This window comes from Triticum dicoccoides, chromosome 3A (assembly GCF_002162155.2).
Source record: "Triticum dicoccoides isolate Atlit2015 ecotype Zavitan chromosome 3A, WEW_v2.0, whole genome shotgun sequence".
NCBI classification, from domain to species: Eukaryota; Viridiplantae; Streptophyta; class Magnoliopsida; order Poales; family Poaceae; genus Triticum; species Triticum dicoccoides.
The window spans coordinates 692,686,574-692,700,210 of record NC_041384.1 but is presented as its reverse complement, the minus strand read 5'-3'; the positions used below and the strand labels follow the sequence as shown (position 1 = coordinate 692,700,210).

The following is a 13,637-nucleotide window of genomic DNA, read 5'->3' as shown; positions in this document are numbered from 1 at the left end:
TTCAAAAAAAAACAAAAACCACAGCCACATAAACGCTGACGCGTGGATGCCTATTGGTCCCGGTTGGTGCCACCAACCGGGACCAAAGGCCCTCCTGCCTGGGCTCAGGGGACAGGCCACGTGGAGGCCCTTCTGTCCCGGTTCTGGATTGAACCGGGACTAAAGGGGTCAGGGCATTAGTACCGACCCTTTAGTCCCGGTTCATGAACCGGGACTAAAGGCCCTCACCAACCGGGACAATAGGCCCTTTTTCTACTAGTGATGACTGAAAGAATATCCAGACTCCAGAGTAACTGGCCTGCATATGTAAATTCCCCTTCCTTTAACTTCCTTGCTTCCATCTGACATGATGTTGTGGAGGAACGTCGTACCCATCCTGGGACGACGGTTGCGTGTTAAATAACCAGGTCGCGACCTCCTGGTGAAGCGTACAAAGTTGGTTCAGATTACATTCTTGGAGAACAAGAGATAAGGAAGTTACAAACATATGCGAATAACAAAAGATCCTAGTCTATCTAGTTGGACTCCTGGCGCGGTGCTTATCTCCAAAACGTTCTGAACTCTGTCACGTAGATGGAACAATCTTATGTTCAACACCCTCCCATAATCACAACTTGGTCAAGTTGAGATTACGCTTAAACTCTTCAGAGTTTCGCATGGGCAAAGCTTTGGTGTATCCATCTGCAACCTGATCACGAGAATGAATAAAACGAATTTCCAGTTGTTTGCTTGCAACTCGTTCTTTGACGAAGTTGAAATCAATCTAGATATGTTTTGTCCTTGCATAAAAAACAGGGTTAGCAGACAAATAGGTGGCACCAAGGTTATCGCACCATAAACATGGAGCTTAAGTGATCTTTACACCAAGCTCTCGCAACATGGACTGGACCCAAATGATTTCAGCTGTGGCATTGGCCAAAGCTTTGTACTCAGCTTCAGTACTTGATCTTGATACAGTGGCTTGTTTCTTTGCACACCATGATATTAGATTTGGACCAAGAAATACTGCAAAACCACCAGTGGATCGTCTGTCATCTAAACATCCTGCCCAATTTGAATCAGAGAAAGCACTAACAAGTGTAGATGAAGACTTGTGAAATGTGAGACCAAGATTGACTGTATCTTTTACATATCTCACTATACGTTTTGCAGCAGTCCAATGAGTTGTAGTGGGTGCATGAAGAAACTGACAAACCTTGTTTACTGCAAATGAGTGATCAGGTCTTGTCAGGGTCAAATACTGAAGTGCACCTACCAGACTTCTGTACCTGGTACTGTCATCCTGACCCAAGGGCTCTCCCTCTGCAAGTGACAATTTTTCTATGCTGGACAATGGAGTTGATGAAGATTTACACCCATGTAACCCAACTCTTCTCACCAGATCAGTGGCATATTTTTCCTGAGATAAGTGAAGACTGTTACCTTGTTTCTTGACTTCAATCCCTAGGAAAAAATGCAAGTCACCTAGATCCTTGAGAGCAAACTCAGTATTTAAATCCTTCAACCGTCCTGATATAGCCTCATCAGATGAGCTTATGACAATAATATCATCAACGTATATAAGAACGAATATGGATGTTTCCAGCTTGTTGTAAATAAACAAGGATGTGTCAGACTTAGAAGGAACAAATCCAAGAGCTTGCAACTTGTGACTTAGCCTGGAGTACCACGCCCTGGGGGCTTGTTTGAGTCCATATAGCGCTTTATCAAACTTGCACACGTGGAACGGTTTGTTCTTGTTTTCAAAACCAGGAGGTTGTTTTATATACACTTCCTCTTCCAGAACGCCATGCAGGAACGCATTCTTGACATCTAGCTGGCGAAGGCTTCATCCCCTGGAAATAGCAATAGAGAGCACAAGACGAATAGTTGCAGCTTTAACAACTGGACTAAAGGTGCCCTCATAGTCTATACCATACCGTTGTTTAAAACCCTTTGCAACTAGTCTGGCTTTGTAGCGATCAATGGTTCCATCAGCCTTCTTTTTGATTCAAAAGACCCACGTGCAATCAATCAAATTTTTACCGTGCCGTGGGGGAACCAGATGCCACGTTTTATTTTTGAGGAGTGGCATGTATTCTTCTTCCATGGCTGCCTTCCAATTTTTGTCGTTGAGTGCCTCGCTAAGGGTACTTGGTTCATATGTGGAGCACAATAGACTGAACTTTGTCAATTGTTTGTAATTAATTGGTTTTATTACCCCTTTTTGAAGACGTGTCCGTGGAGCAGCAACAGGTGTTGATGCAGAAGATCCGAATGCTGCAGCGTCAGGGGCAGCAGAACCCGAGGAGGATCCTGTGGCAGTCCCCGCCTCGCTGCCAACTGGACCAGTCGGATCCTCTATGCCGACAAGGGTTGGATATGGTGGAGATGCGGCGGAATCAGGCGCAGACAATCCTGGGCCGCGGGAGACATCCGGCGCATACCCATCATGACGCGCGCCAGCGGACGAGGCTGGATCTGCCTTGGGAGACGCGCCTGTCTCCCCGCCTGTCAGCTGGCGGCGCACGTAGTGGCGGGGCCCATCAGTGGCCCAGTGAGTCTCGGGACGCCATGTGGGGACGTCCGAGTGGTGGAGGCGGGATGGATCGCCCGGGCCCGTGACGATGCGTCGGGTGGCAGACGCGGGGCCGTCGCTGGGTTGGCTGTCGGGCGACGCGGAATTCCGCGCAGCGCTGCCCCCCCCCTGCAACTCCGATCCCGAGGAGGATCTGCTGTCAGCCTGCGGTGGAACTGATCCCGAGGAAGATCTGTCCCCCAGCCCTGGACACATGAAATATGGCATATTGTGCAGATTTTCTTCACCATTTTGGATGGGTTCTGCACCATTTTCTGCGCTGTTCTCATCTGCATCATCATAGAACTCATGCACTTGGTTATGAACATTAGTCAATATTGGATCACCACAATCATTATCCCCATGAGAAATGCCGGTAAGACTAGATGGTAGAAGAAGAATTTCTTTACAAAGGAGTGCACCGGCATTTGGATGGAGTTCAGAGAAAGGAAATTTTGTCTCATCAAAAACGGCGTCGCGAGAAATATAAACGCGACCAGTGGAGATGTCAAGGCACTTGACACCCTTGTGTTGGGCGCTATAGCCAAGAAAAGCGCATTGCTTAGAGCGAAACATGAGCTTGCGAGCATTGTATGGATGGAGATTGGGCCAGCAAGCGCAACCAAACACGCGAAGGGTTGTGTAGTCGGGTTTGGTGTGAAGGAGGCGCTCAATAGGAGTTTCATAGTTGATGACACGGTTAGGGAGCATATTTATGATATGTAGCGCAGCAAGAAAGGCCTCGTCCCAAAATTTTAAGGGCATGGAGGCGCCGGCTAGTAGAGCTAGACCGACTTCAATGATGTGTCTGTGTTTGCATTCAACAGACCTATTCTGTTGATGAGCGTGAGGACATGACACGTGATGAGATATGTCAATTTTCTGAAAAAAACGAGTTTAACTTCTCGTATTTCCCTCCCCAATCAGATTGGAGAGCCAGGATTTTGCAATCAAATTGGCGCTCAACAAGAGCTTGGAAATTCAGAAACACTTGAAACACATTCGATCTTTTCTTAAAAAGATATATCCATGAAAACTTGCTATAGTCATCTATGAAACTCACATAATACGTGTGTCTACCAACAGAGGAGGGGGCAGGCCCCCACACATCAGAGAAAACAAGTTGTAAAGGCTTGGTAGAAACACTGGTAGAAATTGAATAAGGTAATTGATGGCTTTTAGCCTTTTGACAAGAATCACAAATTGTCTCAACATCACGCTCTCCAACATACGGGAGCTTATTTTTCTTAAGTAATCTCTCAACTAAGGAAAAAGATGCATGTCCTAAAAGATCGTGCCATCATGTTGAAGACACTTTGGTGGCACTAAAAACTTGTTAATTGAATCTTCTAATCTCCGGAATCAAAGGGTAAAGCCCACGAACGCATCTACCTCGATATAGCACCTTCTTCGTTGCCTGATCCTTGATCAAAAAGAAGTAAGGGTGAAACTCAAGAAAGACATGATTGTCAATGGCAATGCGATGAACGGAAAGAAGGCTTTTTGAAGCACTAGGGACATGCAAAAAATTTCTAAGGTGAATTTTCCGATGAGGGGTTTTAATAATTGAGTGACCAACATGACTAATATTCATACCTTCTCCACTTGCTGTGTGGATGTGATCTTTGCCACGGTACTTGTCGCGCATGGTCACCTTCTCCAGCTCACCGGTGATGTGGTTTGTGGCGCCGCTGTCAACGTACCAGTTGGTGTCGACGCCGTAGGAGCCGTCAGCAGCTCCGGCCACCTTCTTATCTTGGGAAGAATCATCTTCATGTTCTTCAAAGCGATACCAACAATCTTTCGCCGAGTGTCCCGACTTGCCACAGATTTGGCACCTGATTGCATGAGGGCATGATCTGTTGTTGGAGGAGTTGTTGCGCCAGCCTCGGTTGTTGGAGGAGAAAGGCCGGCCGCCGCGTGTGTTGTTGGCGCCGCTGCTGTTGCCGTTGCCGGAGCCCCGGCCCTTGCCGTTCCGAGGTGGACCGCGGTAGCGGGAGCCTCCGCCCCGACCGCGAGTGGCAACGTTTGCCGACGACTTGAAGCCGCCTGCCGCGCCCGCTCCCTGGAAGAGGGCCACCCGCTGGTCGAAGTTACTCGTCTGCCCGAATAGCTCGTCGAGGATGACCGGGGTGGTGCGGGCGTCAAGGGCGGACACCAATGGCTGGTACTCCATGTCAAGCGCGTTGAGGATATAAGAGATTAACTCATCATCCTTCAATGGCTTGCCAGCCGCGGCAAGCTCGTCGGCGAGTCCCCACATATACGCGAAGAAGGTGGCCACCGATTGCGTTCCTTTCTACGCATTGGTGAGGGCGGCGCGGATGTTGTTGACGCGGGACAGCGACGTTGACGAGAACATGCTCGCCAGCGCCGTCCAGAGTTCGCGTGCGTGCGCGATGGAGGTGACCTGCACTAGCACCTCTTTGGACAGGTTATTCAGAAGATAACCGAGTGCCTGCTGATCCTCACGGAACCAGACGTCATGGAGCGGGTTGGGGATGGTTTCCTCCTTTCCATCCTTCTCCTTGCTGACGACGAACTCGGCCGGCTCCGCCATGCTTCCATCAACGTACCCGAAGACTCCAGGTCCTCTCAGCTGCGGCGTGATCTGAGTGCGCCAAAGGACGTAGTTGGTGCGGGTGAGGCGCTCGGTGATCTGGCCGGAGAGGGGAGAGGAGGCGGCGGCGGATGAGGCCATGGCAGGAAGCTGCGGTGGAAGGAGGAAGGCTAGATGGGAAGAGTTAGGCTCTGTATACTATGTGGAGGAACGTCGTACCCATCCTGGGGCGACGGTTGCGTGTTAAATAACCAGGTCGCGACCTCCTGGTGAAGCGTACAAAGTTGGTTCAGATTACATTCTTGGAGAACAAGAGATAAGGAAGTTACAACCATATGCGAATAACAAAAGATCCTAGTCTATCTAGTTGGACTCCTGGCGTGGTACTTATCTCCAGAACGTTCCGAACTCTGTCACGTAGATGGAACAATGTTATATTCAACATATGTGCCTGTCATCCATGCATTACATATTTCCTTTTTTTTTGTTGCCCTAGCGCTAGACTACTCTTATTGGGCATATTCACATCAGATCCAAATGGGCTATATAGACAGAGGGAATGGGGTACTTTCTCTTGGTGTTCTACCCCAAAAATGATTTGTCCAGTTTCTGGCAATTTCTAACCACATTTATTAGACACCTGATCTTACTGACACTTACGTTGATTCAGTCAACACATGTCTTCTGCATACTGTCAACATGATTCATGCAATTTAAACTTATCCTATGGTTAGACCTGCACCTTGCTTATACAGTTCTGAGGCTCTATGATGTACTCTTTCATCATTTGAAGAAATGAAGCTCGCATCTACAGGAAACACATGATTTTTTGGCACCAGAACTTACTTCTTCCTTAAAGTGATGAAACAAACAAAAGGCTAAATTAAGTGGCTAAGGTAATTGCCTCTCTGGGAACCGGAAATTGCATGTTCCTGCTGAGTTCGAAACCGCTGCAGAACTAGTAGAATTCAGACATGCTCTTCGCTGGTTGAAGTTAGTTCGAAATTAAATCACATTAAAGCCAATCATATGATCAAATGCAGTTTAGAACATAATTTTGATGGATGGCTGCATATTGACAGCGTTTATAGAACTACATTATTTCACAATCTGTATACAAAGACAACATGAACTTGGTGAAATAAATTAGTAGAGCCAGAGCTTTCCGAACGACCAATTAGACAATTAGGAGATACTATTATACCTCCTGTCCAGAGGACCCAATCAAGTCAAAAGTCCCAAGGTCCCAAAAAATAATTGTCTTATCGATCAGCTGAACCTGCATAAGTTTTTGGAAAGAACAGAAAGCAAAAGTTACAACTAACCAAGTCTAGATGATATATAAATAAGTTTAGAGGAAAGATGTTATATGGGAACAAATGTCCAGTATGTAAGAACTCATGGGGGTGAAAATCTGAATAGTTAACCTGACACGCACGAGTCCGTAATCTTCCTCTGGCATACTTGAGAAGTTGAGATGACATATTGCGATACAACAAAAAAAGCATCTTAAATATTTTCAATCACTAAAAGCTATCTACCCTAATATGAATCTTTCAGACTTGAATCAAATAGGGAGCAAATAGGAACCTCTTCATGAACTTATTTGTTCGTGGGGATGACTCAAACAGGAAATCACTAAAAACTATCTACCCAAATAAATATTCTTCTTCATGAACTTATTTGTTCAAGGCGTTGAATCAAACACGGAGAAAACAGGGAATCACTAAAAACTATCTACCCAAATATTCTAGCCAAATATGAATCTTTCAGAATTCAGACCATACCAAAAAGAACTGTACTTTTTACGATTGTAGATGAAAATTTTACAAACTAATTTGGGAAAAGCTGATACATACCTCAGATGTAGCAATTCGGATGGTGGATGTTCTTCCGGCGAATTCGGCGGAGGTGACATTGGGCTTACCGAGAGGGAGACATCATCATTGATCCTTAGGTAGCAATATAACTAGATTTGATGGCTTTGTTGGTAACACTAGTTTCCAAAGTCCCACCACTAGTTCGGTCTGATGAACTTCATGGTGCGCGTCAGCTGGAAGGTCTCAACGATGCCGCCTAAGGCGAGTAATCCTCTTTGGGGAGACTTGTGCCGCTTGGGCATACTGGGCTATATCCTCGCCATGGGACTACTCGGGGGGATCCTATCGTCACGCGGGTTGGATGGGAGGGGCCTCGACACCGACGACGGTGATGCCTGCCGGTGTCGCTTTTCTTTTGGAGTGTCGCCATGGCACTCTCCCCACCCCTCGACACTCAGGGTGAGTGCAGTCTGGATGCAATTTGCTCTCTTCAAAAGTACTCACTGATATTGAAACGCTCTTTTTCAGAGAATCTTGATGATTTTTTAGGACCAGCTTTTTTAGGGCTTTTTAAGACCAGCTAAAATGCTGTACTCAACGTGCCTATTTTTTTTTGAGACAACTCAACGTGCCTATTTATCACTGAGAGTGTTTGGACTCACAGAGCCCAGTAAAAGGCCCAGATAACTGCCCGCTGGTTCCATTTCCGCATCATCCATTCATCTCGCCGCCGCACACCCTAACCAAACCCGAAAGAAGTCCACATCACCCCCCAGGGTTTCACAAACCAGCTAATTTACCCCCTGAAGTTTAAAACCGGGTACTTAACCCCCTGTCTTTCTCAAAACAATGTGAATTACCCCCTAAACCTGATTATAGTGGTTTTGTGAGGTGGTTTGCTGACGTAGCAACGTTGCGAGGGGCCAGGTCGGCAGAGTTCTTTCTTCCCTATCCCATCTGCCTGCAATCACGTGTATACGGCATCGTTCACATCCTCTCACCTAAACCATCCTTGGTGCCGGCGTGCCAGTTTCACCCCGACATCGAGGTCCCCCGCGAACAGCTCGACGTTGAGGTACTCCATACTCGCTGTACAACATCAAACAGTTTACAGCAGCCGACAAGGAGCCCTAGCATGATGGAGCTCGTCCGGCGTGGTTCACTAAGCACCGCACGCTTTGATTTTTCGTAGGATGTGGTATAGGTGCACCACATCCCTCCCATTCATCCTCTCCTCGAACCCCGGAGTCATGCACTTCTCGACCTTCACCTTGAAGTCTCTGCCTTTATGGAGTTGTGCAGGCGGCCGGGACACACATCTTGCTCCTGAAGGTGGAAAACATGACGGCGCTGTCCGGGATGGAGGAGAGTCACTCTGCCGAAATCTCCTCAACCTCACTCTGCGGCAGCTCCGGCATGTTCGTGCCGGTGACGAGCACCAGCCTGCCGAGCTGGGAGACGAGTCTTGATCACGAGCGAGGGCCTGACTGGCCTCGAGCCCAGTGAAGAACCGAGGACGCCATGGTAACATGCATGACTCATATTTGTGAACACGTAGGTGATTTTGGCAGCCTGGTGGTGAGGGAGGACAAAGGTGATGCTCGCGTTTGACGTCCTTGAACTCGCTGATATACACGGGTACACACATCATGGGAAGGAATTCAGTTAGATGTGCTTGGACAGCGGCAAGCCGGATGAGTCAACGCTCCTGGGAGTCCTAGCAGTATTCTCAGATCGGTGATGGGTCAGAGCTGCAGCTTCAATGATGCACTCCACGCCTGATTGAAGTGATGGCTTTCGATGTGTGACACTCTGGTGGCGTCGTGTAGGCTGCACGGCAACCCGGAGATGATGCGGTTCACCATCAAGAAGCTGACAGAGTTGAAAGAATGGACCAGCAAGCTACATGGTGATGTCGGCATCCAGGCGCTGCACACAACGCCGGCGTGCAGCTGAGGATGGACAAGGCCAGGTGCAGTTGGGTGCAGGTCCGAAAGGACAAAACCACCTGCCAAAACCACTCTAATCAGGTTTAGGGGATGATTCACATGGTTTTGAGAAAGGCAGGGGGTTAAATACCCGGTTTTGCACTTCAGGGGGTAAATTAGCCGGTTTGTGAAACACTAGGGGGTTATGTGGACTTCTTTCAACCAAACCCTCACCGGCGTGCATGAGAGCACCCACCGCCGGCGCTCCCGCCGCTCCTTTCTTCGCAGTTCGCGCGACACGCATCTGGTAGGTCCTCTCTTCCCTCACGCTCCCCTCGCCGCTGGGATGAATCCCTAACTCTCCTCCTCTGCCCGGATCTGCAGATTAGCCGCTCGTTGGCTGCGTGCCGATGGCGCCGGGATCCATGGGGACGGTCTTCATCGGCGACCCGACGGCCAAGCTCCCCGACGACCTCCTTGTCGAGGTCATCTCCCGCGTGCCGTACAAGTCCACCTGCTGCTGCAAGTGCGTCTCCACGCGCTGGCGGGACCTCATCTCCCACCCCGACCACCGCGACAAGCTTCCCCGGTCGACCCTCGCCGGCTTCTTCCACGCAACCTCCGCCACGGAACACCATCGACATCTTTCTCATGGTTACTTAAGCGTCTCAGGGAACTGGTGCCGTCATGACGCTGCCCTCTCGTTCCTGCCCAAATATGAGAGCCTTGAAATCTTGGATTGCTGCAACGGCCTCCTCCTCTGCCGAGGCCGGAAGTCGACTGACCCCAAGACGCTGGATTACGTGGTGTGCAATCCGGCCACCGAGAAATGGGTGACTGTGCCGGCCACCAAGTGGTCTTGGGATATGAGCAGCGCTTGCCTGGGATTCGACCCGGCCGTGTCCTCACATTTCTATGTGTTCGAGTTGGTACCTGCCCTTGCTTGGAATCCGATTAAGAGGGATGATTATAGCATTGAAGCGGTGGGGATCTACTCTTCCAAAGTTGGAGTCTGGACACACCCAATTGTTTTGGACGACCCAATTGAGATACTCTACTTATCAGGTGGCGCGTTCTTGAGCGGAGTATTGTATTTATGTTCTGATAATAATTCAGTTGCAGCCATCGACCTGGAGGGAAATTGTAGGATCATTCCTCTTCCTACTCCACATGATGATCCTGGTGGTCCTAATGTCTATGTATCACGGGGACAATTGTATCTCACAATTCAGGGTGCTTCCGAACTGTCTTTCTGGGTTCTTGAAGATTCTAGTAGTGAAAATTGTTGGACCCTGAAGCTCAATATCAGCTACTTGCGACTGTTTGGAATAGACTATTCAAGCTCTGAGCAATTTTATGGTGTTATCTCAGCCCACCCAGAACACAATATGATATTCATAACCAAAGGATTTAGATTGTGGTACTGACCAGAGACGAAACTATTTTCATACGAAATGGATTCTGGGGAGCTGCGTTTCATATGTGATCTTCCATGGAATTCCAGGTTGCCTTATCTTTCCTATGTTCCTTTGTTCTCGGAGTCATTAGCAGACGGGCACTAAATGTCTTGTGTATTGGAGCCTCACAATTGGCAGCCTTTCTGAGGATACTAGAGTTACATCAATGGTACCAGCAGGGAAGCAAGTGATTTGGGCAGAGCTTCATGAAGTTGCGATAAAGTGGTTGGTGCTTGACTGCACTCATGTACTGGACTTTATGCAGCTTGCTATTCAGTGAGCTTAGTACTCTGTTTGTGTTCGAGTGGCCATTTATAGCAGCCACACAGGCGTAACACCCTAGTACTTAACTATGGATATTTTACTGTTTTGTGGAATTATTATGAATATTGTAATATCTATGTTCTTCTCTCTGCTTATTTCCCTGTTTCTGAATGTATTTATCTGCATATGAACTTTAGTTGTATATGAATGGTTGTTTTCTTGTTCCTAACCTCTAGCTCTAATTAACCTAGAACCTACGATCTTGCAACCTTGTGTTTCCGACAGTAGAAATGAATGGTTATATTCTTCTTCTCAATCTCTAGCTCTAGCCTAGAACTTATCTTGTTGTTTGGCTGGACCTGGAATGCAAGACTGCTGTTGTGTTTCTGTAGCGTTCGAGGACTACATGCTGTGGAGATTCAGTTCTCTTTGTTATTCCATTTCTGCGATGTATTTTTGTTAACACGATCTATTTCTAAGGCTTTCTGATACATGAACTGCTGTTTCAACTTTATGCGAACCTCAAGTGATTTTTTGCCATTCTGGTTTGATTATCGCTGGCTTCAACGCTTGATTCTCCTGCCGCAGTTTTCTAATAGAAGATGTGTGCCTGTTCAGTTAGTGTAACCGCAACCTGTAGTCGCTGGAAATCTGTGATTTACATAGAGATTTATCAACATAGAAACTTCTTGCTGTTTGCCAAGTGACACCTATCTGGAGAAACTTCTGACTGCCAATTTCTTCTTCACACTTAAATCAGTTCTAGACAGAGATGGCCAAGTCCTGTTATCTGTGTCGATTTGATCATTTCATGGTCGACGCTTGATCCAAGACGTACGCATCCCCTTTCAAAATGGTATCCATCCAAGATTCTATCGCTTGGAAGCTGATGAGCAACGGCGCGCCACGGGCGAGCACTACTACGAAAACTAGATGATGCCCCGCGCGTTGCTGCGGGATTTGTTGTCATGAATTTTCTAAGTAAGGTGAGGATCCAAACTGAAGTGACAAAACTGCACATCTAACTTCGCATTCTGTAGAGCTGGAAATCCACATTATGGTTGGGTCAATAGGAAACACATGAATATAAGTGGAACTTTGCAAAAAAAAAAGGTGCACATGATGTCAACAGTTGCCGCAGATACATGTAGTCCCACATCATAATATATTTGTAGTTTTGTACCGCTGAAAATCATCTTGAAGTATGAGAATGTTTCTTAGTTACAATAGGTAGCGATCAAGGTAACGATTATTGATAATACTATACTTAAGTAACTGGCATGGATGGCACTGAAGCATGTATCTTCATTGCAGCATAGCTTGACGTTGCCCTGCACAGTGTACAAATTTGTAGCATTGTTAGGAAGGTATTAAGTGGATAGAATGGTGCATTATTTCATCCCGAAAAACTGGGTTAATCTGTGATGTGGTGCATTAAACCTCTGATTTTGTTTTTGTAGCAGCATTACTCTGCCTGCCCTAAAATGTTTCCCGTGTTCTTGTTGTTTGTACTGCTGCATGCAGACGTAAAATGAGAGCGTCATGGAAAATTGTGATATATTCCTAATGGTAATAGCTAATAGTAGTCTTCCCATGGAACTATACTGATTAAATATGTATAAGAAAACACTCAGAAAATTACATAAATTTAATGATTTTATAGAAGATGAAAAAAATGTTTCCTTAGCTCCCATGTATGAGAATAAGAAGCAAGCCAACTGACTATCATCACAAAAAAGGTTCATTCCAAAAATCACACATATAGTCTTCAATGAAAAGATTTATTAAAAACCTGTGATCAACTAATGGGATAATGGAACCCTTTGTGTTCTGCATACTAATCAACCTTCAAAATGTTATAACAAAGAGGGCTATACAGTGATCTAGCTAGTAACGCGGTTTTTCTGAATGATCGTACTGATTTTGTATTTCTACCAATTTATGAGTCAATCAGCAGAACTGCATATATGCTGCTACAGCACAAACACGTTTGAGACCATTGGCCATCTGTATCTGCATCTCTAGACCTCATATTATTGTTCAGTTTGAACTCTCACCTACACATCTATATTACACAATCAGGTGAGTAGAACATCTATTTTTATAGTAGCTCTAAACTCCAAAGAGGCTCCCAAAGCAAGAGTATAATATATTTTTAGAGGTATATAGTTCAGAACTTCAGATTGTCCGGTCAGTAACCAAAAAATGAACTGGCTTGCAGATATGTGTTAGAATTTATGATACAAACATTGACTCTCTGTGAATATATACTAAACGAAAGCAGGGCGAAAAGGATCAACAGGCCAAGCGCATGGTAATGATCTAACAACAAAGAAACAACATGGTACAGGGAGATTGGGTGTGTAACATCCCAAATTTTCAATTTGGAATGTTTTACATAGGTCATCCATGCATATCATATTTTATTGCATTTCGTTTTGCGATCCTCGAAATTCTAAGCAACTCAAGGACCCACGGAGAGAGTTGGGGATTTCACGTTTTTCATATTTGATTTTTTTTTCAAATATCGAAACAAGGATCATTTGGTTTTAATTATTTTCCTCTCCAAAAATATTTCATATTAAAATATATGAGAGGAGATAATATGACTTCTCCAAAATGAATGAAATATTGGAAGAAAAATACTAAAATCAAATAAATACTTTTATTTGAATTTTATTGCAATTTTATTTGAATTAGAAAAATATGCATTTTTCGAACTTTGCATTTTAGGGCCAAGAAAATGTTCACTTTGTCCTAAATATTCTATTTAGACGGTGAAAATTTGTTTTGGCATTTTTAGATTTTTATTTTATTTATTAGGATTTTTCCGGCAAAATCTGTTTAAAAAAAAAAACTCCCCACCGGACCGAACTGGGCCGAGGCCCAGCTCGCCCAGCTGCCGCGCCACCCTCCCCGTCCCGTGTCGCCGCCGGACTCGGAGGAGTCCAAGCCGCGCCCGCCGCGCCGACCCTCTTCCCAAGTCGGGCGCGCCGCCGCCTCGCCCCCCTCTTAAATACCCCCTCGGGCCCCCTGGAGCCCAAGCTGCCG

At 46.2% G+C, this 13,637-nt stretch overlaps 1 protein-coding gene across 1 annotated transcript; it reads left to right on the top strand.

Annotated features, from left to right (window-relative positions):
- The first annotated feature begins 9,085 nt into the window (after positions 1–9,085).
- Positions 9,086–10,765, top strand: LOC119270263 (putative F-box protein At3g52320). The gene is made up of 2 exons (XM_037552255.1): positions 9,086–9,172; positions 9,250–10,765. The coding sequence occupies exon 2, from the start codon at positions 9,276–9,278 to the stop codon at positions 10,290–10,292; it is 1,017 nt and encodes a 338-aa protein (XP_037408152.1). The 5' UTR covers positions 9,086–9,172; positions 9,250–9,275; the 3' UTR covers positions 10,293–10,765.
- The last annotated feature ends 2,872 nt before the right edge of the window (positions 10,766–13,637 follow it).